This window comes from Rhodnius prolixus, unplaced genomic scaffold, assembly GCF_049639745.1.
Source record: "Rhodnius prolixus isolate KJV_2025 unplaced genomic scaffold, Rpr scaffold_10, whole genome shotgun sequence".
In the NCBI taxonomy this organism is placed as follows: domain Eukaryota; kingdom Metazoa; phylum Arthropoda; class Insecta; order Hemiptera; family Reduviidae; genus Rhodnius; species Rhodnius prolixus.
In genome coordinates, this window is record NW_027411615.1 from 9,554,571 (window position 1) to 9,580,127 (window position 25,557).

The 25,557-nt window shown below is 34.2% G+C and overlaps 1 protein-coding gene across 1 annotated transcript in view; it reads right to left on the minus strand.

Annotated features, from left to right (window-relative positions):
• LOC141456711 (zinc finger protein rotund-like) overlaps positions 1–24,339 on the minus strand; it is a 601,670-nt gene extending 577,331 nt beyond the window's left edge. Inside the window, exon 1 of the mRNA XM_074132931.1 lies at positions 23,529–24,339. Coding sequence (XP_073989032.1) covers positions 23,529–23,663 — 135 coding nt within the window. The 5' untranslated portion in view covers positions 23,664–24,339. The remainder of the gene's footprint in view (positions 1–23,528) is intronic.
• Positions 24,340–25,557: the final 1,218 nt, after the last annotated feature.

Consider the following 25,557-nt stretch of genomic DNA (forward strand, 5'->3'; position numbering starts at 1 on the left):
TTAACCTTCATGGTACTCTGATAGCCTTTAAGATAGCTTGGGCTGATCGAGAACGAACGTAAAGATTCTGGAATTAATGATACAATACTTGCTTACAATACAATACGTGGCGAGTGAAGTGGTAAAACTAACTTCTTTTTATTTCTATTTTGGCCACAAAAAAATTGATTTTAAAGATACTGGAGGACACCAATTCAGTTCCCAATACGAAGTGCCCAATGTAACTTCTACATTCACTTCCTGATTATCTAATTAAATAGGGCCTAATTTAAGGCAGGACTCACAAGAAAGTTTATTAAAGCAAGGATATTAAGTAATTTTGTCAGTTAGTATAGAACTGTGGCAAGGTAATTTCATAAAGGGGAGCGTTCACGCCAGAATTTGTAAACTCTAGGATAGTAGTAAATTATTCAAAATGATAACTCGCCCAAAAGATAATCAAGTAATACAACGAATGATACAAAGTAATTATACAAATAATGAAAAAAAACCACTGCCATAAATTTGTAATCGTTTCTTTTGTGTTGAAGTAATGGCGGAAAGCAAGAAGGGCCAGAGGGGGGCGGAGCGGCAATATCAAACAAAGGAACCAATGTTTAATGCATGTTATATGACTTCTGGATAAGCCGTCTTATGGTTAGGCCGAACATACGCACCAATGTGTTGTGTTTCCCATTCACGTTAGTATGTTCATGTTCCAACTTGTAAAAATGGTTAAATAAAAAGAACAAAACTAGAACAAATTGAAAAACAAAAAAATTATAAAACAGAACAGAACAAAATTTATAATTCCAATTAAATAAATTTCGGCTAATTAACGTGAATTCCTGTTTTTCACGCGAATAATTCTTTGCTTTAAAAACAAAACCAAAACACGACCAAATTATTCGGCTAGGAAGTTTTTTATATTTTATTTTATTACATTTTTTGTATCCCAAACTCCAAAAAGGCGAAAAAAAAGAGAAAAGTAATTTAGCCTTAGAAGATTTATGTCACATGTAAAAAACCAAAAAAAAGAAAACTGTAAGACAAAAAGGTAACGTTTATGAGCGATTTCCTTGCGCTCACACGTTTGTAAAATATAGTTTTCTATCTTTACGTAAACTAAAATAATAAATATGCATTTATATTGGTTTTAGTGTCTGTAAAAATATTATATTGAGGATTCAAATTGGCAAGGAATTGTTCTAAATGAAAACAACAACTCGTCTTTTTGCCAACGTTTCGACAAATATATTGCCCGGCAGTACAGCTATTTCCTAGTACAATAATTTAATTTTTAATTATTAATATAGTAAACCGGGGGGCGGACCCGGAGGTGTCCCTAATGTTCTACAGGGCCACAATAAGAGCGGTACTGGATTACGGGTGTTTTCTGTATGGTCAGGCCTGCAAGTATGTTATGCGACCCCTTCACGTACTACAAAATAAATGTATCAGATTGTGTCTCGGATTCTTGAACAGCACACCTGTGGACGTAATGTACGCAGAGGCTGGCGAATTACCGCTCGCTTATAGAATAGAAGTACTGTCCGATCGATATGTCTTAAAAAAATTAGCCACGAACCGGATAATTTATAATAAAATAAGCCAATTAAATACCGAAGTCCTCACTCACAAATATTGGACAAAAAAGAAAGGCCCCATTTACACAGAAAGTTTTATTAGAATCTCTACCTTTAGAGATAAGGTATATTCTAATAATAAGTTAGATGTGTACAACTTAAAATACGAACATTTATTGAGCGAATTAAGTGTTAACACTTCCTTAGACTTGATAAAGGTACCGGAAAAGATGAGAACCGCGGCCTTCGAAGATTACATTTCTTCCCATTATCCGGGCTCATATCGTTTATTTACAGATGGGTCCAAAATCAATAATAAAGTCGGAAGTTACGATAATTAAATTAGAAGATGAGGCGTCCATCTATACAGCGGAGCTAATTGCTATTTTAACGGCTTTAAAATATATTTATTCGTTGTCGGAGAAAAAATATACCATTATTAGTGACAGCCAGAGTGCGTTGTGTAAATTATCACATATACACAACCAGTCTACAGGAATGAATCACATTATCGCAGAGATTGTAGAAACTATTGCCATTTTTAAAGAGAAGGGAGTCTGCATTAATTTTTTGTGGGTAAGGGGTCATTGTGGTATAAAAGAGAATGAAATTGTTGATACACTTGCAAAGGAAGCCACCAATAGTGGGGAAATGGCTAATTATAAATTACCACACACCGATATCAAGGGTAGAATTGCAAAAGCAGCACTACAAAAATGGCAGACAGATTACAATAATGGTGATAAAGGTAGATTCTATAAAACTATGGCAGATCAGTTACCTAGACAACCACGGTTTAAGGGAACTGTCACTAATAAATGGGTTGTTACGACAATAAGCAGGCTGAGAGCGAACCACGCGGTGTGCGGATCGTATCTACACAGGATCAACAAAAGATCCTCTCTCCTCTTTGCGTAGATTGCAATGAGGAGGAGGATTTCAAACATGTAATAATGATATGTCCACGTTATGTGGTAGAAAGGAAACGAATGTTTGACGATATATACAGGTATTTAGATGCACCATTTCGCTACGAAGACATTATATTCTCCACCAACATTTATGTGCTTAAGTCGATAGCAGAGCTAGCAATGAAATATGAATGTATTTAAAAGCTATAGCCGAATTAGAATGAATGGAAGAAAATGCTTAGAGAAGGATTACGTGATTTTAATTTCGGTTAAGCTATAAGGATGGCAGGAGCACAGAGTGCTGCTCCATCCATTAGCAGTAGTTTATGTAAATAGCGGTATATAGTAGAATGATGAATGTGTGAAGCGAATGTATTTGTAGGTAAGAATGGAGAGTGAGTGATATTCTAGTGATAAGCACCTAGACGATGCTGGCTGTATGGCGGAAGCCAATGCCAAAAAAAAAAAATATGTTCCCTGACAACCCGTCAAGACGCCTAACAAGAGACAGTGGCCTCGTGATCTCCTCTCAAGTGAAGAGAGTGGACTAACAGTCTAATGTTTTGGAGTGCTATCACTGGGTAACTTCTCCACTCCTTACCTTATCATTTGTTACTTTGTTACTTACAGCGCTAACACGCTGATTGTAGCATAAATAAAAGCAAAATAATTTTTTTTTAGTATTAAAACGTATCTATGTAAAATATTAAGACAGAAGTACTGTCTGTACTTTGTGTGCAGAATGTTATTTGATTTTTAATGCCAGCTCCCTCCGATGGTTTATAAAACCAAGAATATTTTCTTTATGTTGTCAGTGATTATGTTTTGTTTTATTTTTTCAAAATTAACTTGGTAAAGATATTATTATTATTATAGCCTTCTTAAGGGCCTGGATATTACAAATAAAAACAATACTGGGTTTCAATTTTTTAAACTGTTAAACCCTGAAGAAGACAATATATTTGTCGAAACGTTGGCAAAAAAGACGGATTGTTGTTTTTATTTGGACCGATTCCTCGCCAATTTGAATCCTTAATACTAAAATAATAAACGCCGAAATGTAGGTATTCATAAAAATTTTAAATTATATTTTATATTGATAATAATCATTATTTTAACATCTGTTTTCCTTCATTTATAGGTTATTAAAATTATTATTTTTACTAGGTTTAATTAGATTGCATTGAATTAGTACATGATGATCGATTAATTCGAACAGTACGCGGAATATTCTTAAATTTGCATATTAGGAACATGTAAAGCTATCTGTGAGGATTACGTAGAACTAGCTAAACGGATTGCTGGCCGCTAAGGGTAGATTTCGCCCACTACTCTGAACCCTCAACGTGCTTGCATTGAATTATTTTGCGTTATTATTTTAAGCGTAAAATATCTTTACATTCATTCTCTTACTTCAAAGAGCATTGTGATGGAGTCAGTTTTTCGAAATCTGAGTTTTTACTCAAAATACAGTGTTGAGGATCCTTGAATGAATAAAATATCTCATAAATAAAACGTTGGGGAAAATTTAGAAATAGATATTTCGATTTTGGAACTGCAGTCACTCTCGATACCACAAATTTGGATCGAAGTTTCCACCAAAAACTACTCCTATTTTCTTTTAATTTATTTAAAGACAACCTTACAACTCTCAACCATGCACTCAACTCAATTTTGAGTCCTCTCTCAATTTTGCTTCTATTTACTGTCTAATTCCAGAATTCTTTTTTACCACCTTCAATACCATCCGACTCTTAGATTTAGAAGTCTTTGCCAATCTCACTTATCTTCAAAAGCCCCATAAGAATGGGCTCCAAGAGGAGCACCCCTTTGCAACCATAGTTAAGTCCAGTTCATCCTTTAAACGCTAGTGTATTTTTTTCCCCATTCTTTTTCTTGGCATTGATGTAATAGTGTAGTGACGACAGACTGATAGAACCAACTGGTCCTTCCATTCACGAATCTAACCCTAAAACACTCTTACTTACAAATAAATATAAACACACCAATAAATACACTCGCACAAATAACTAAGAACCTAACGCGATACATTCATGCCAGACTAGCTTCATATACTTCATTCATACTTTGGAGTGCACTACTCGATATTCCTGTCACTTCTGTGTACTTATCCTACGTAATTGGCCCGAGAAGGCTCTGCGGGACACTTCGTTGGCCCGGAGCCCTGTTTTAGGGTTCCGAAGTGTGTGAAAACTGCGGCCATTAACTTATGGGTGCAGAGTAGGTCTCAAGAGTAGTGGCTTGCCACCACTGGGCAGAGACAGGCGAAGGAGTTCATAACGGGCTATTCGCCGAGGCTGACTTCAGAATTAATCCGGCAGTGGGGCTATAAGGTTGATTGTAAGCCTATTAACCGGCCACTGCAGGCTCAGGAAACACATGGATCGCATGGGCCTGGCAAATGATAGCCTTTGCAGGTTCTGTCAGGAAGAGGAGGAAACGGCACTGCACGTGTTGTGTCAGTGCGAGGTGCTTTTATGGCTAAGGATGTTATTTCTCGGGAAGGAAAAACCAAGGCCTGTGAGCTTTACCCAAGAGCCGCTCTCCTGTATCAAGAGTCTGATTAAAAGGAAAGGTCTGGAGGGTGAGCTTTAGAGTGAGGGGAGCCACAATAGATCCAAAGGGGTCGCAGTGGCGTAGGCCTTGAGGCCGCCCTAGTTTAATCTACCTATCTATCTAACCTACAAAATAAACCTGATGTATACAATATATACAAGAATTATATACAAGTTATGTACAAGATTTGGTGTAATCGATATTTCAACCACAATTGGAACACCTAAACCTAACTCCTTTGCTCATCTTTCCAACCAACAACCAGCATCCAACTATAAACAGAAGCATACTGTTTAAAAAACGCAATCGATCAAAAACCAAATAATTGTGGTACTATCTCAGTTCAAAGATCTGAATTATGATGTGATTATGGGTACATTTGGCAGGAGACAAGCCTCACCTTGAACACAATACTCTACAATAAAGCATTGTAATTAAGAATTAAGAACTTCGTTCTCTGTGTTTTGATCACGTTACAGATAATTTCCATTAAATCAATTGCTAAAATTAATTATGATTTCAGAGCAAATGAAAGCATATTTGAACTTAATGTAAACTAAGGAACTACAGTATATGAAATGGCAGGAAGTAATACAGTTTCTTTAACATTAGTTTCCAAACGACAGCTCGCTTTCTTCATCCCAAACAATGGAGATGACTTTAAACACACCAAAAAGAAAAAAACCCCAGCATAGCCGGGAAATCTACCCAACGTTACACTTTTAATGCACATATAATTAGAGCGACACCCCTCCATACTGCTAACGGAATATACACTCATTTACAAAAGTACTGACACTCGTTAAACATTACTTCTTTAAAGCAGTAATAAGAAAACGAACGGAAAAAGACACTTATAAGCCTTAGAACAAGGTAAATAATCATTTAAAAATTTGAATCAATTACATTTTACATGAAAATTTAACCAATTTATGGGATAATTGTTTTGTTTTTCTATAGAAATCCTTAATTAATAGCTTAAAACTATTAATGGATTTAATAGTGAGAGGTTAAAGATGTTGCTAAAATCGAGTTTTTGGGAAGATAATCCCTCAAACAAATGGCTCCCAGACTTTCCTATAAACATTCCTTATATTCCATACACATTGATTAATAACTTTAATCTTTTTTCATTTTCTAGAAATATCTTTTTAAGGTAAAACTATAAAGGAGATTGTGGCAGATAAATTTCAGTTTAGTATAAGGTACCTGTAAAATTTTGTAACAATTAAATATGACTTAAATGTTCGGAGCTTAAAGACAATTTTTTGAGTTAGAATAATAGCGAAATAAAGTCGCCAGAGTGATAACATAGTCTGTTTTGCGCTGTGAATCTGCTCAGATTAAGGCTAAGCGTTATTAATGAAGGTTATTTATTAATATAGTCAATTCATAGTTTGTTTTTTTTAATTTATTAGTTAAGTTACACCAGCGCTAGATACGCCATAAGTAACAATGACAATAACTGATACCACTACAAACTCACTAATTGTGGGGAGAAGTTACCCAGTGATAACACTCCCTAAGTCGTCTCTAGGATTAGCTACTCTCTTCAGAAGAGAGAAAATCGCGTGGCCACTGACGTTTTAATCGCCTAGGAGGATGATCTGTATGGTGATGAGATGATAAATGGCGGACAAAGAAGATTGGAATGAGAGTGCAAGTTCTGATGAAAATTTTTATAACGAGTTCGTGCCTACAAACGGAATTTCCAGGTCTGTGTGAATAGTTACGATTTGAAACGTAAAATGGAGCCGTTAACGAGATAGTGCGGAGAATTTTAGACTGAAGAGATTGAATTCGTTGAAGATTAGAGCGTTTCTTTGAACCCCACAGTTCAATACCTATACGTCCAGGCGGGTAATTCATAGTTAAAAGCTAAAATTATACGATAACCCTCGGAATATCAATAGACATAAAATATTTGCAAAATAAATAAGCTTAACTTTCTAATTTGTTTTTTGTGTTTGTACTTAGCGTCAACAACTGAGGTCATTTCTTTTTTAGTGCATTTCTGTCCTTCAGATAGCACAGGATAGTGAGCTGTACGAAGCTCCTGGGAAGAGAAAAAAAAATCTAACTGCAGGCATCTGGATTCGAACCCGAGATATCTGCTAGAGAATACAGTATCTAACCACTGAACTAAACTTTACCCATAATTCTTTGAATAGAAATTATGTACAACAGAATTCATAGTCATATTAAAAAGTTGTATTAATTTTAATTCATTGAAATGGACACTTACCATTTTTTGGAAAAATACTTCTTATTAAATAGATATCTGTTGCAGCAAAACATTATTGCCGACAGATGAATGGAAAAGGGCGTTTGGTTGCTAGCACCATTTTGGTCAGTGAGAACCATAATGCAGCAATAACTGTACGGGCTGTTTTATTCTAAGAGATGTTTATCTCATTTGATTTCTCTCACTAATTAAAATAATCACTTTTACAGTTACTTCTTATTAGGTATTGAATCTTGAAAGGCAAAGCTATCTCAGCTTTAAGGGCTTTAACCTATACAACTCGGAATCTTTGTCTGTTCACTGCCCACCGTTGGATAGTTCTCGTTTTTAAACAACTTATTGACTGGACGGTGAGCTGTAAGATTATACAGGTAAAGGAATCTAAATATGGCTCAGTTCAATGGGCTGCTTTGAACGAAGCTTTACAGAAATGAAATTCCGTACCAAGTTTTGAGGGAAAAAATATTTGAGATGTAGGAATGAGGCGAAGTACTTTTTTGGCTACACGGTTCCAACACAGTTCCAAAATTACTTATTTTAAAATCATTAACAAATAAAATCTATACTGTTCCTCTTCTACAGCAAATATTAAGTTATGACGCAGAATAAAACTGCCTAAATCTTACCTTTATTTTTTATAGACTCCTAAGCACTGCTTACAGTTTGGAGTGACATCGACAGTGTGGAAATATTACTTATTTATTGTCTTGTTTGCACAATATCCATGATTTGTTTTTTTGGAGTTAAAGGAAAAACCATACATAGGCATTTATTACTATATTTACAGTGTAATAATACCTCCAAATGCCACACATCGGTGTAGCCGTACAGCTGTTTATGAAAATGCTGCTCTATCTTTGCAACGTTGATTCTCTTGGAAGGAACACTCGTTCTGCAGCCTCTCCTACTTCTTTCTTATCGTGGCTTCCACAGGATAGAGGTATCTTGAGTGCTGCTTGCAGATTTCCCAGAAATAACGCAATTGATAATGACTTCGTTAATTGTTTGATGCTTACGTATATGTATAGTGATTTGTAATTTTGTATGCACGTTATGAAATCAGACGAAACACCATGATGTCTCTGCCTTGTTAATCCTAAATTTTTATTTTATTCCCTTTAATAAATGCTTCGTAGCGCATCTTGATTTTTCCTTAGAGCTGCAGAATACTTTGTCAATCGTAATTGTTCTGACAATTCTTTTTGGAAACTTGCTTCTTTTTCTATTATATCCGCTGCATTTAACGAATAGAAGATTGATATCTCCATACCCTCGGCTAACACAATCACACTTAGGACTGCCTAGTGTTTCTATATTTAAGCAGATGTTATGGACAAACCTGAGCCGTTACTTTCCCTATCTACTTCCACTAACCAGGGGCTTTTCATGATTCGAAACTGTACCTCAGCATACTTGATTACTCTTGATTGTCTTTTCCGGAACATATAACTGCTGCCAAGCGTCAAAACAATGTTTACTTAAAGTATTTTTCGAAGCTGAGCACAAGAATGTATTTCCGTGCTTTCAGGTCCAACCTTAAATAGCATTTTAACTCACAAATTGTATTTTCCAAATTCAAAATTGATTTCCAAATTGAAAATATAATCTTTCTCTGGTTTGTAGGGCATCCTGACAATATTTGCGGACATACTTCAATGATTTATCAATGAATCAGAATAAAGCTTATAACATTTGAAGGGTAGTTATTTTCTGACTGAAGAACAAAAAACAATTTTTAATTAGAATTAGTGCAAGAAAATTATGAAGAATTTTTTTTATGTAACAGACAAAATAAAACAACCAGAAACCAAAGCAAACAAAACAATACGCCGATGAAATACTGGTAGAGTGAGAAAGAATTCAAATAAAGAAAGGGACACCAGCGAATCATTAATACAGAGTAAAGTTAGACAAAGATTGGCGCGCTTGGAATTTAAATAGGATTCACCCAAGAAGTTAGAAGCCTTAAACAGCTGTGCTACCAGTATAGCTACTCGCACTCTTCCAAGTTAGAACCAGTGTACGAGTATATCAGTTCTGTTCTTGTGGTTAACACAAGTCAGATCACGTGCTCGACTTACCTATTCAGCTATAACTATTGATTCATATAATTTAACGCACTCACTGACATTAATGAGAATTTGTCAAGTCCAATTAACAATAGCTGAAACATTAAATTAAAGCACTGTTATGGTTAGGTTAGGTTAAACAATATTTAATTTAACTGCCCTCATATGTTCCACTATAAAACTTGTAACTGCAGCGTCCATTTGTTTAATTTAATCGTTTTGTAAACAGATTGCCTTCAATACTGGAATTTTTATCATTTCTGTAATCCTAAAGAAGATTTATTCTTTATTGTTGAAATAAATAAGATACTATAGAATCAAGATTAAACAATTCAATGTACTGATCAATAATAAAAGAAATCATATTCTTCTAAAATACTGTATAAAGTTAATTTGCCGCAAAAGTTGGTTAAACCCTAATTTCGAATTTAGCTGACAGATGGTTGCCTCATTTTTATTTATTTTTTGGAATAGAAGTGAGAAATAAACACACTCAGACCATTTTCTCTTTCTGGTATTCCCACGGCTGTAACTCAACCAATTTTTCTCTAACTCCCAACGTTTCAGTTATATTTTCTATTCTAAAAGAAAACTATCTAAATCCTCTCTCAAGAGGACTTTAAATCGAATTACCGAGCAAAATATTTTCAGTAAAACTTATGGATTTACGCGTTTGTAATCCCTAAACAAAATTTAAATAAAATTTTAGGAACTGTTAGCGAGAAAATCCCAAAATTTGTTCATCAAAATAGAATTTATGGTCAGTATCACATTTTATTCTTGATGATACTGCACTGATGGCGAGACAGTACAATAATCAATAAGTAATCACCAATCACCTCTCCATCTCTCCCAGAAGTACTCTGGGACGAATAATTTAATTTTGCTGGGAAAATGTATCAAATAAAAGTTATAGATATACATAAATACAACCAGAAAATCGTAGAAGTTATTTTGGAGAAAAAGAACCCCTAAAACATTTCTGTAGTAAAGTTGAACGAAATTCTGACTTAAATTAGAAGCAAATCGTTACAGCAAATTTTTCGAAACGCAATAAATATAACAAAATATTTATGAATATATAACAATAACGAAAGTCTTCATTAAATACTTTATACGAGTAAATACATATACATTCAAAATTTTAACTAAGTTTTTCATAAAATACTTAACAGCGAAACGTTTTAAAATAAACTGAAACTGGAAATTAAGACAACCACTTGGTCACGAAGTGGAGATTTTCGGTCTACCGTCAGAGAAGAGTCTTGATAAGGAAAGAAGAACCGGACACTCTTTTTAAAGAGGAAGACGAGGTTCTTTCAGTCAGTCCTCTACACCGCAAGGTAGATGAGGTGGGAGACTAAGTAACTGAAACCGATTTGGATAAACTGAAGAGTTCAACAAAGCATTTAAACACCTACCCTCTCGTAAACATTGCAGTCAAACATTCTGTAACTTATTTAAGAATGTACCTATTTGTTATTCTAAAAGTACCATTAACTCCTTTTTGAGAAGAACCCTTTTGTTCAAGATTAATCCCGTTCCGATATAAGAAATCTCACTTTATCCTATCCGCTAATCCAAATCCTTTCATTGACCAGCTTTCCTCTGTTACCACCTGGTACTTGAAACAGCCTGGCCACGAGATTTACTGGACAGTAGAGCTAATTGGCTCATTCCAGAGCCACCAGTAGGTGGTAACTTCTGTCAATTTCACAGTGTTAGTTTTCCGATTTACAGTTGTAGAAGGAGTTAACTGTTATTTGCCTTTTTTTTTGTACTAACATTTAGTTATAAAACTCTTATTTTTCTTGATTGCATTTTTAGTCGTTTTCACACATTTAGGGTAAAGTCGGGTGAGATGGCCAACAGCCGAAATTTAACCGAAATGTCGTCCGAAGGACAGCTGCGTGACCTCTCAAGTGATGAACCTTCATGTCTGACTACAGTGAGTTCATTTTGGTCTGCGTCAAAGCGTTATTAATTAACTCAGAGAATAAAAACGTTATCGTCTCAACAAAAAATATAATGATAGTTGCATACTGCGTGCTGCAGCGAATGTATGTGTCGAAATTTTAGTGTTGTTTTTACCTATTAGGAAAGTACAGTATACATTAATGAATCCTAACTTCTAAAACTGTCAAAAAGTACGCGTTGAGTTATGTTTATCATGTTGGCCATCTCTCTCTAGCATTCGGGATAGATGGCCATACCAACAGTAGGGATAGATGGCCAATTATTTTTACTTTTTTTCTGTTATAGTTTGGCTCAGTTTTCAATTCACTGCAGAAAAATGCCAACTCTGCATAAAAGACAGAACACTAACCGCGGAAATTATACTGAAGAAAATTTGAGATCGTATTAACCCCACACCCAAAACTGTCGTCTCTGCGAGAAAACGAGCAAAGTCTGTTGCCACTTTATTAACTTCAAAGAGTTCTGAACAGTTTTTATTGTATAGATCGCTTATGGAAGTTGAGGAGGAGCCCAGAAGATTTTGCGCGCCTCACTCCGATCGGTCAATATGAATTTGTCCGATTTGAGTCTATTGCTGAAAATTAGGGGTGAACTTTTGAAACTATATTCGGCTCCTTGTATAGAGAGGGATTATCAGGAGGAACTATGTAATATGTGTTTTTTCAGTAAAGAAAATCTGCATCACTTTTTAGTAGAATGTCCCGCTCTAAGTGATTTGAGAAAACGTTTCCTTGGTAGTGCCACTCTTCAAGGGAGTGACATAGTGCAGATGTTATCCTCCAAGTCGTGCAATCCTTTGCTTCAATATACTCGTAGAGCTATGGATTTGAGGAAAAACTTGACCTCCTAATATTTCTCATGTTTATAACACTTCCTTATTTATACGATACATTGGCCAACTCACCCAACCCAGTGGGGATAGATGGCCAATTGCTATTTTTTTTTTTGTAAGAATAAAAAAATGTTTCCCTTAGCATTTTTTCTGAAACTTTTCCCTTACCTTATGTTTGTGTGCGTATGAGGTTTCCAAAAATAATAATAAAGTAAGCCTAGCCCTTACCAAAAATTTGCAGGCACCCTCCAAATAAAATGGTGGCCATCTCACCCTACTTTATCCTATAGAAATACTAAAAAAAGGTAACTATAATATGTAATGCGATATACAAAACTTTAAAAATTTAAATCTGACGTCACTACAGCGCTATGGCGCTCGGAAAATAATTGTCCTCAGAAATTTCCCAAAGAAAATGTGAGAAAAATCAAAATTGCGTTTCCTATATACAAATTTTGGCTAAAATATTTAAACCAGTTAAATTTTGAACAGAAAAATAAGCGTGAATCTCTTAAAGTTTCTAGTTTTTGCTTAATTCTTTTTAACTGAGTTGCTGTGTTAACATCTGAGGCTAATTGCAACCAGGGCCTACGTACAGTGTTCTGTTCAATGTCCACTTCAGATATCACAGTCCATCGTAGGGCACCAAGAATTTTGATCAACAGTGTGATTGTTGATCATATTTAACCAAAACTGGAGTTAGTTTGCAAAAAAAAAAATACCAATTTTAGAGACTTTAAAAGTATAAAGATTGATGAACAAACATCCAAAGAACTACCTGCAGACCAAATGGAACTGTATGACTTTCAGAAGTGTTCAAATAAGGAAAGCAAGAATTGCACTTCCAGACTTGGAAATATCGTTTGGACCGCAGGGCTAGCTAATACAGCTGATCTTAACGAGCCCAGCAAGCGCAGTGTGAGACGGAAACATAATATTAAAGTAAAATTCTCTACACCTGATTGATCAACTCAAAAGGCCGAAACCGATAAAGGATACCAAAAACATGAGCGCTATGATAAATAAAATCGGTCACATTTCAAATTTTTTAACCATCTTAGGTTTTAATTTAATTCTGTGAAGCTTGTAATGAAACAAAATGAGATTAAAACTAGGTGTATAATTCTTTTTCAAATAAAATTAATTAATAATTGATACACATATATGTATTATGGAAATACAGGATTGTGAGTGGGCGAGATTAGCATTTGAAATCACTGTAACCAACCAGATGGTTCAAACAACCAACAGAAATGTATCACCACAAACAAACTAAAATAAGAATTTGTCTTATCTAAAATTTATTAAAATTGAATTCAAGTTTATAATCATGGTAATACTGGAATAGATTTTTTATTTTTTTTTTTAAGAAATTGTACGAATAATTAGTCAATTTTGGAATTTAGGGATAAGGTATTGAAATAGTTAAGAATCAATTGATTTAAATTTTAGGGGATAATATTTCTGATTTTGTGTATTATTAAAACGTTTATTATTTATAAAAACAAAGACTAGAGCAATTGTCATTCCACTAGTTCTCCGTAAACATAAACCCGCACTGATGATCTGTTTCAAGCTGTACGCTTCCGAGTACGCACGATCTAGCTATTAAATGTCAGAAATACGGTATTGCATAAGTCTTTCTTGCAGAAATTTTACACAGCTGAAGTTCAGATAATATTTAATTTATTTAATCTATCTGGAGAGAGATTTACTAAGATAACAAGGTAAGGATTTTGCTCACTAGTTAGTGAATTGATTCCTACGTGAGATCCCATATTCGAATCCATATATTTTACCTTCCGAGGAGCCACTTGCAGCTCACATTCCAGTAATAGCCAGTGTTGGCGTAAAAAGATCATAATAGACAGAAATCGGTAATGCTTTGAAAAAGACAATGACCTCAACAAGGTTGACGCACCTTAAAATTTAAATTAAAAAAAGAATCCCATTATGGAGGCAATACTAAGGATTAAAATCAATCTTAAAGGAGTAAAGTAAGATATAAAAGTTAAAAAACAAGTCTTAATGCCCTAAAACAAATTTAAGCATTACAAAGGATTAATACGAAAGCTTTGGTTAAACAAAAATCCAGGAAGAAGTCCGTTGCTCAGTAAAACCGCAAGAAAAGAAAGAAACCTGCTGGACTTACAGTAGCTGAGGAGGGCGTGTCCGAGGGTCCTATATATAGTGGTCACATAACTACATATCGAGAGAGATAGAATTACTCGACTACAAGATGATAAAGATTATATTAGAATGATGCGAACACCCATTAGCATCTAGCAAATACAGTCACCAGCGGACATGCACCTCTGTATGTTTATAAAACTTATAAATATTTGTGAGGATTTTCATTTGATCATATCAATAGAGGACGTTTATCTCATAATTAATTCAGGCTTGCCAATCGCATTTTAATTTAAGCATAAATAAAATTCTGTTATATTATTCAATAATTTTACCTGAACATTCTTACACTGTCTTTAGGAATTAACAGCGATTTAGTTATTATAAAAGCACCAACGCCGGGCTAACACTCAATACATTCATGTCAAATATTAGGACTAAAAACCTAATAATAAAAGACGATTCTCTCCAAAAATCTGCAGACTCCAGATTAAGTAATTTAAAAATAGGAAATCATAGAATTTTAAAAAGGAATATCGTGTAGCCTCCCGTTTTTGAATATTTATAATAAATGTGAAACACCATTGTATTTACTAAACGTGAATTTATTTATTAGTGTAATTCTGGCCATAAATGTTTGAGTTAGGTTTTTATCTTGGGGTTGACAAAAAAGTTTTTATAAAAGTATTTCAATTTTTTCAATAATTTTCTTGATATTTTGCACATTTATTCCCAAGTGTAAAAGAAAAATTGTGTGACTATACTTCTCTCAAGTTCCAAAACAAAAACAAAAAACTAACTGATAGTTTTTGGTGCACTGCAAGTGCAATAAAGTTAAAGAAACTTAAATTCTGCTCAATAAGTTTTAAAAAATTTCAAAGTAGTCTCGAGTACTGTGTAAACTATAATTTTCTTTACTTAATTTGTACGAAAACCTCTTTCTTAAATTTTAAAAATAATTTTAGAATTAACGACTAAATGATTGCTCAACGCAAACTACCAAATCAAATTCAAAAGTGGTAAACTTTTTATCTGACGGAAATACTTTTGAAGATTTGAAAAATTCAGTTGTTATTTCACCAGAAACTATAAATAGATAACACCACTACAGCTTATCATTTCCGCTTATTGTTACATGTTATATAAGATGCTGCATTGCGTTGCGAACTACTGGAAATTGATTTTTTGAAATGAATTGGACAAAATCTGTCAGTATTTTCACTTTTACTGTGGAAGATTGAGTAATTGAAACATACATATATATTTTTTATTTGATAGTTACATTACTGAATTGAAAAATCCGTTGCTTTTATTGCATAACCATCTGATCGATAATTCACTTAGTTTAATATAACAGTTTAAGATGAGCGTTTTGGAAACAAAGCTCTTACTGTGTCGATTTCGGAGCAAAATTACACAGAAATTAGGGGGAAAAAAAGCTGGATAGTTTGAATGATTTATTCATGATGCGTGGTATGATTGGCTGTCCATGAATTCTAAAAAAAGACCAAGGTTGTCTCCCTTTTACAAGAAGTAGGAACCTACAAAGTTTGGAGCAGCTTTATCCCACCAGAAGAACATATTTCACGGGAGTCAGAAGAGCCCAGAATAAACGAACCAGACTCCTAAGTAGAGTAAAATGGACAGGATGGAGGCGGTACCACTGTAGCACCTAAGAGGAAGCGTAAACTTTCTAGGCGATCCCTGTTAGAATCTAACCTATCTAATTGGGTTCTAATCCATCTAAGTTCTTATAGAGATATAATAAGAAGCATCGTTAATTGGGGCTTATTTTTCTATTTCATGTCCGTTTTTCCAAAGATGTCTTTGTAGCCTGCTATGAGTCCCTGAATTTTCGTATTAATTTTAAAAGTATATCAAGTAATTGAGATGGTTAGTAAATAATTTTTCTTTAGTTCTTTTATTATTTTATTTGAATCCTTTGTGAGGACTCCATGATAGTCGTTTGCTAATCAAGTCAACTCTTTGAGATCTTCAGCATAAATACAAACAAATGCTCCATTATAAAGATCCTAAACATTAGTCTGACACACTGAAACAAATTATTTAAACGCCTTAAACAATAATTATTCAAAAATAATGTAAATAATTTCACAATAAGACTTAAGGAGTCTTTTCCAAAAAAAAAAAAAAGAATTAAATGAAATTAAAAAAAAGACATTCTGTTATCTATTCGGTCATTGTCAATCAATCCAGTGTTTACCTATTAATTTTATCCACTTCAATATAATATCCTGAATTGTGATTATTTTCAATTATAATAATAAAGCCATGTTGAAATAGTAGTTGAACTTTAAAAATCGGTTCAACAGGAGATTAGCTGATAAAAAAAAGTAGTTGATGGACAAATTAACCAATCGGCTACTAATATTGAAATTAGAACGCCACCTTGCAATAGTTCAGAACTAGGGATTAAGGACGCGTAGGTGGACCGTCACATGGTTGGCATTTGCTAACTATGTATATCTGGATGATCTGGAATTGAAACTATCATCTTCTCAGATCACTTGAAGGTGGTTTTCTTGCCAATGTTCCTGAGTAGATCCTTTTTAAAATACTTTCTTTCCAAATGAATTAAAGTAAGGTGTAAAGAACAAATCCATTGAAACTAAAGTGTAAAACAATTTACCGGTTTAATTCCATTATTCACGATGTTAGTGACAGAAAATGCTATATTTAAGGTATTTTAAACAATTAATCGCTGAATTTGAATACTAGATACGTAAAAGTTTTGTTTTCTTGGGAGACTAAGAGAAAAGGATGTTTTAATTTGCGGTTTTAAAATAGTAGGCGAACTGAAACAAAGCAAAATTACAGTTGAAAACCATTTGCCCTCCATAGGCGAATCTCATCGCTACTCAATGGACTGCAACAACTCAAGTGGCCAATGAGAGGTCGTAATCAATAATTACATGCCCTCTTTGTGATCAATCAACATAAATATCAAAGTCCAACACCAAAAAGTAAATATGGGGCAAGTTTTAGTTGGTTTTAAGGGCTCTCATAGAATGGATATTAACGAAGAACGTGTTAGCTTTGACCATGAGTTTGATTGCACAGTTTTTGCAGTAAAACTTAAATATTATTGATGCATTTTAGGTGCATATTTCCATTTAACCCGTTGCCGCACACTTTTAATTTGATGATCGTGCTCAGAAACACACTTTTTTTTTCTCAATTGTTTATGACTGCCAGATGGAATCAAGTGTAAGTTGTATGTTTGGAAGTAAAAATTATCACATTTGGCCACGGTTTTTCCAAAAAACCTCTCGACGGCTACAACCGTCATTTGCTCATCATGTCATTTTTTTCTCTTTCCAGAGCAAATGACGGCTATGACCGTCGTGACGACTATACAGCATTTGCTTTACTAATTCAATAATTAACAAGTGTATGCGTTAGTACACTTCGTACTAACGCTGTACTTTTTTTTATTAATTAAAATGTGCACGACGGCTATAGACGTCGTTTGCCTACATATCAACAAAGATCGGACGGCTATAGCCGTCATTTGCGGCAACGGGTTAATAAATAAATTAGGTTTTTTGGTAAATATATTATTGTAACAAAAATGTTTGCATTCTCAAACTAACCAGTTTCTAGTTTTTCCTAAAGCACCAAAAAAGAATCCATATATTAAATGGTTAATTCAAAATTCTAGGCTCAAAAATTTGTAGTAAAGCCGGCTAGGAAATTGGCGAATGGTCGCTTCTTGCAAAGAACTTGATTTATGTTTAGAAGGATTAATTCTGAACCCGAAAATTAAAATTAATTTCATCTTGTTTTAACATGTTCTAAGTCTTTGATGTTAAGATTCTTTGGAGCCTACAAGTGTGGAAAACAATTAAAATCGCCATCAATAGTTCCAAATAGAGGAATTAAGCAATTATTATCAGTATTAAAAGCCATTATAGGCAGAAATATTTACGATACTTTGAGAACAGCACGGATATTCCAAAAAAAACGCTGTTGCTAATCCCGTTACTAAAATCTTCAAAAGTGATGCTAAACTTTTAGCCATAGTAAAAAGGGACTTTAAAACCTTAAAATTCAAAGTAAAACTGTCCGGTTTTTTAATGATTTGTATTTTATTATTACACATTAGTTTTTTTAGTCTACAAATAATTCTAATTCAAAATATGACAGTTATTTAATTCCTTCTTACCGAAAATTAAAACTTCATGGCTCAGAATTACATATATTTCATTAAATTAAGATTTTTAAAAATGTCATAATAAAGAATAATTTATTTATATGCACAAAATATTCTGATATGTCTTATTTAACACGAACTTGACATAGTTCCAAACTTATGAAAACATAAACCAGTCTATTCAAGAAATTTCAAATTGTAATAAAATCGTATAACTCTCTGAAAAAAAAAAAAATAATGATGATAAGCAATAATCTAAATCTGCTTTATTAGTAATTTTGTTAATTCAAATCAAATTGCCAAATATTCAAAAGGAAGAAAGATTATTGGCAATTTCAGTCATAATTAGTTTCTTTGCCAAGCTTTCGAACCAGGAACTTCTTCAGGACATCTTCAGGGCTTATGCTTGTTGACAATTACAATATTTCTTACATTGTTAACATCAAAGGTTGATTATACTGGTCCTGGATGTTTAGGTATTGAAGAGTTTAGGTGTTTTCCAACCGGCGGTCCGTAGACCGATGCAGGTCCATGAGAAATGCATGTTTATATGAGGGTCGTTTGAAAAGTCCGTGCAAAGTCAGAGAGATAGCACCACTGGCGCGTATCGAGATTATGTTTAGTTAGTAGCATCTCTTGGAAGAACACACGCCAAGTTTCAACCAGATCGGTCTATTTCTTTGTGTTTGGCATTCGTTTGAATCGAGGAAGTCGAGTGATTTTCAAAAAATGGACGAAAAAGAATTTCGTGTGTTGATTAAACACTACTTTATGAAAGGCAAAACGCCTCAGGAGACTAAAGAGAAGCTTGATAAACATTATGGTGACTCTGCACCTTCGATTAGAGCAGTTTATAAGTGGTTTCAAAATTTTCGGAGTGGCCATATGGGCACAAGTGACGCTGAACGTTCTGGACGCCCTGTTGAGGTTACTACTCCAGAAATCATTGATAAAATCCATGATATGGTGATGGATGACAGAAGAGTGAAGGTGCGTGAGATTGCTAGTGCTGTGGGCATCTCGAATGAACGGGTACATAATATTTTGCATCAACATTTGGACATGACAAAGCTGTCCGCAAGATGGGTGCCGCGATTGCTCATGCTTGACCAAAAACGAAATCGTGTGAAGTGTTGCAAGGACGGTTTGCAGCTGTTCCAGAAGAATCCGCAGGACTTTAAGCGTCGTTTCGTCACTGTGGATGAAACATGGATACATCACTACACTCCTGAGACCAAAGAACAATCTAAACAATGGGTTACCAAGAGGGAATCTGCGCCAAAAAAGGCGAAGACCGTTCCTTCGGCCGGAAAGATTATGGCGACTGTCTTTTGGGATTCGCTGAGGATTAATCCTCATCGACTATCTGGAAAAGGGTAAAACTATTACAGGTGCATATTATTCATCGTTATTGGACCGTTTGAAAACCGAGCTGCAAGAAAAACGCCCACAATTGGCCCAAAAAAAAGTCCTTTTCCATCACGACAACGCACCAGCTCAAACCTCAGCAGTTGTGGTCGCAAAATTAATGGAAATAGGGTTCCAACTCGTTTCACATCCCCCCTATTCTCCAGACTTGGCTCCCTCGGACTACTATTTCTTCCCCAATATGAAGAAATGGCTGGCGGGAAAAAGATTTTATTCAAACGAGGAGGTGATTGCAGAAACGAATGGCTATTTTTCAGACTTGGACAAATCCTATTATTCGGAAGGGATCAACAAACTAGAGCAGCGTTGGACGAAGTGTATAAGCCTAAAAGGAGACTATGTTGAAAAATAAAAAAGGTTTACCCCAAAAAATTAAGTAGTTTTTATTTTTGCACGGACTTTTCAAACGACCCTCGTACTGCACTTCTTCACTCAGAAATCAAACTTCAACCGCCAAAACAACAGATTGGCCAACAAAACAGCAGCAGCAGACCAGATACTAAAGAATGTCGCTAAGTAATAACATTTTTATTTCAGTCTTGATAGTTCGCCGGTACATGAACATAATTTCTTTATTATTACCGATCCGCGAGTGTCAAATGGTTTGAAAACCACTGGCCGAACTTGCAATACCTAAACAACTAGGACAGAAGACTGTTATCATTACTTCCCAAAATGTAATGATAACAGTGTAAAAAATATTATAATCGTTAACAAACCATAAGCCCTGAAGATGACCTGTCTAAGTCGAAAACTTCCAAAAAGTACATCAAGAATTATGACTGAAATTGGTAATACTCTCTGTTCGTTTTGGATGAATAAGTCAGTTACCAAAAACGTTAAACAATTGCCAAATATTCGATTACAATGTTTAAAAATTCAATTTAAATTAGAACATAATTGCTATTTTATTAATGAATTCAATCAATATCTTCATTATACTGAAACGGAAACAAATTCAACGATAAAACACTGCTAAGCGCCAGGCAGAACAAAACTCTTGAAGGTAACTAAACGTTTGAAAATGATCACCACCTTGTAAAAGTAGGTATATTCTTCGACGGTTAAAAACAGGTTGGAGATAATAATGCGGACAAACCTACTTATTGTAAATCATCCCACACTTTAAAGATATACAATTTCAGAACATCATTGGATTGAAGAACAACCTGTACAAGATAAAACGAAAAAAAAAAGCTTATTTACGAACGTATTTCAGGTTAGTCATGTGCCCAAATAAAAACCATCAATCTAAATTCAAATTTATCCCATTCTATTGGACATCTTGCAGTCTCCAAATCGTTACTATGGTGAATTGGTAGTTTTAGTAAGTTTTTCTGTTCCGTTAATATTTATACTATTACTAAATTTACAGCGAGTTTCAGTTATAAATCTTTATAAGCGATCTACACAATAAGTTAAGTCTGGTGATAAAAGAACGATTAGAAGCAACATAAACCTGTCGTTTTAACAGGCAAATATTACGAATTAAATTTGGCTGGAAATATTCTCCAGGTAGCAAAGATAGATATCCAATAAAACTGTATTGTGTGTGTAGCTTCATGGAGTTAGGCAGGCGTAACCTTTTTTTTTAGGAAGGAAAGAGTCAATATTTTGGATTGTAGCATTGGACTTGCAACTAAATAAACTGATGGTAAGTTACGATAATGCATCGTTTAGAGAACTGGAATTAACATTTGCCAAAATTCACTCAAAAAATGTCCTACGAAAAAAGAAGATAATATTGAAATTGATAAAACCAAGATGTACGATTTATTTTTTTTAAATATAATTTTCATTTCTATGGAGTTAAATTGATACTATTTCGGTAAAATTCGTTATTTATTAAGTATTAACTTGATTTTTATAAAACTTAGGTAAAGTTTAAAATAATAAAAAGTGAATTTAATGTGGTGATAAAGGGTGAAGCGTACATTGGTTAGAGTATACGCCTATCACTACTAGGTAACATTTAAGTCTCCGTGATCGTTATTGTATTTCAAGTCTTCTATTTTATCAACTTATTTATAGCTAAAGATTTATTAAATCAAACATTATGTAAGCTCTCAAGTATTAAGCAATTAAAATAATTATATTTTTTCAAAAGAAACGTAAGACTAATTCCAGCCCTTGTTAGCATAGAATCTACATCTCTTCCAGTAAAACTTCTCTTACTGTCCAGCGTCTTCGAAGTTGGGGGGGAAAAAAAACCAAAAGTTAAAATTAAAAATGAAAATAAAAACGCGTCCGGCTTGTCTTCATCTTTGATGTGATTGGTATAGAAGTAATATTTAGAAGCTGAAAGGGGTTTTTCTGAGATTTTATTGCCATACTTACTACCCTGACTTTAATTACTCTACCGTATTATATACCTTCTACTAATTGACCGCAAGCTTGAGTTCGAATCTACAGTCGGCACTTCTTCTTTTTTTTTTTGAAGTTAATTTTTTTAGTTTTAATAGTTTCTATTAAGTGATTTTTAATTTTTAGTTTTAATGACTAATCTATAATTAATATTTAAATTCCCTTTTCCTTTGGGTTATTTTTTAAGATATTAATAAACTATTAACAACAACCACAAGCCAAAATTCATTATCTTCAATTATTTATTTATTTATTTTTAAACCGGTTTTAATACAAATTATTATCTTTGGGTACATTTACTGATGCACAAAAAATTGCAACTTGACTTTAAATTTTTTTAAATAAATAAATAAATCCTAATAGAGAATTCTACTAAGACTAAATTTGCCAAAATTTAAATTGCGATGCACTTTTTCTGACCTATTTTATAGTTGGAATACTTAAAAAAAAAACAAATTTTAATGATCCTGTATTATAAAAATACATTTTGAAGGCCTCAAAAATGATAGTTCTAAATGTTAGTTATAATAAAATTCAGCCATTCTTTATTGAATTACTAATTACTTTATAAGAAATTTAATTTATTTATTTAAAAAGTGTTTTAAGAGACACTGAAAAGAAAATATGCAACCGATATTTAGCATAAATGATCAAGAAGTGTCTAAATTTAAATTTAAATTTTTGGAGAACTAAATTTAAATTTTTGAAAATGAAGATGATTGGTTAGTTGATTCTTTTTATAATGAATAACTTAAAATATATGTACCATAAAAGAGAGGAATTAATGTAAAGTGTTCACGATTAAATTCAAATAAAGGGTTAATTGAATTAACTAAGAAAATTATTATAAATTAAATGTAGACAAAAAAATTAATACTATTATCTACTCGGGGTTGGATAACAAGAGAAGATTAGACGCTCCTAATATTCTTAACATCGGAAGATATGGAACTCTTCGATTATCACAAATATCAATCTATAGGATTATGGTCGAAAAATGTCATAACTGGCAGCCAGGGTGATATTGAAACCGTTTTTTTTTTGTTTTTTAAATTATCATATTCTTAAGTTTTGTTTATTCTTGGTGTATAAGAAACATGTTTTTGTATTTATAATAATAGTCATGCTTTTATACACACACACACAAAAAATGGAATACAGAAATAATGGTAGTGGTGGCACAGTTTGGAGGGGAGTCAATGAAACCCCCAAAAAAATAAAAAGCGCAAAATACAGAAAAAAAAAATGCAACTAACCTTTGATTGTGCAGCGTAGTCCAATGCAAGCATGCAATCATTATAACCATTTTCTGTTTTTATAGTTGTCTGCATAGTGTTGGCTGCAGCAGCTGAACAAAATTGTCCAACAGAATCTCTATACCATGGATACATCTTGTTGGTTTCTTCAGATTCGTCCAGAATTTTTGGAATAATATATGTATATATTTTTTTCTTCTTCTATTGGTGGTTCACTACCGTATATTTATTACCGAACGCGCGATTTGGATTTAGATCGCGGGAGGGGTGGAGGGGTAACTCATTCACTCGCGCATTTTGGTAAATTTTTTTTTAAAAAAGTGATTCTTTTTTTTTGCTGTTAATTGAAAAACAATTCCTAAGATAAAAATTAAAGGGAAAAAACTGTTTTATCTACGAAAAATGTTATCGTTCTTTTCGGCAACACACACACGCGCCACAAAAATAAAGTATGATAAGAAAATTATAAAGAAGTAAGAGCAGTAGGATCAGTAGCGCAGCAAGCTCTAGTGGCGGGCAGCGACTCTACTCTACCAATCTCCTTCGTAAACAGTGCCCCGGAATGGAGAACAAAAAACTTTAGGGATATAACATGAAGAAGAAAGAAAGAGCAGCAGCGGCAGTGGTAGTAGAAGTGGCTGGCTAGATAGTGAGAGTGTATGACGCGCACTAACTCTCTCCTCCAAGAGCGACAGAAAGAAAGAGCTGCTGCTAGCTATAGAGAGACAGAGATAGGTGGACGGAGAGTGCAATGTTTAGCAGCCGGCTGGCTCTCAAAAAACGGTGGCTATAGCCGGTGCAGTAAGGGGCCGCGTAGCCGGGCCTGGAGTGACGGGATGTTGCTGAGAATGAGCCGGCCGCCACTCTACCGCAGGAGAGGGCCATTCCAGTCGGCTGTGCTCGGCTATACTCGTCCATGTTCGCTCTTCTTCTCTTCCTTTATAGCAATCCTTTTATCTTGTACTGACCAATCCAATATTCCCCTCATCTTTTTCCCTATTTCAACCAGAAACTTTCAATTTTCCAAAAAAAAAACCCCAAAAAAAGCTGGTATAAACATCCTCTTACCCCACTTACGTAACTGCATTATCTGAAAGATGGTAGTTGACTTAAACATTTTCGCATTACCAAATCCCTAAAAAATACAAAAAATCTAATCAAAATTAAATCAATTCCAATCAAAATGCACTTTCGGTCAGCCACTTTATTTATTTCTTTTTTAACTCTATTTAACATAATTTACAACTGACTATTGGCAACAAATAAATCAGATTACAATTCATAAATAAAAATGGCTTCAAAGATTTGAATGAGGGCCATCCAGAAATAACCATCATGAGTTGACAAACACAGGATGCCGTTGAAGTGAATTCAAAGGATCTCCCTTTTCTATTATGCGATCAGGTGATCTTGATGCCGTCGACGCTTCAGTCTTCGGCGAGGATTCGAGAAAAGAGTAGTTTGGGATAGATTGTTTATTAGCTGGATTTGGCTAGGTCAAGGACAAATGGGATTTTTAGGTCAGTTTGGATGGTGTGATTGCTTACGTAAAAAGGAGCGGTTGAGATTGGAACGCTTTGCAGTACCGTACAGTTTCCAAGTCCGTATGCCCAGATTGATGCTAGTACGGCTGTGTAGAGTTTCTGTTTGTTCTTAAAAGACAATTTGGAGCGTTTGTCGCGGAGTCTTTTGGCCATTCGGTAACGTAAGTAAAGTTCCTGTCGCTTCAGTCGGTTATGGAGGTTCCACGTAAGGCGTTTATCGAAATACAGTCCAAGATATCGCACCCTTATCTGCCGGAGGAAACTTTACTTTCAAATTTTTATATTCATTTGTGAACATCTGAAACCATTGGTGCATTTCAGTGCATTGCCGGACAGTTACAGATAACACTGTCCATTACCGGATAGTGAGCTATAAGAAGCTCCTAGGAAGAGAAACTCTGAAGGTCTAGCGACTGGATTCAAAGCCGGAATCTCCTCGTGGAAATCTCACCTAATCCCTTTCTTAATCCACCCTTATCAACATT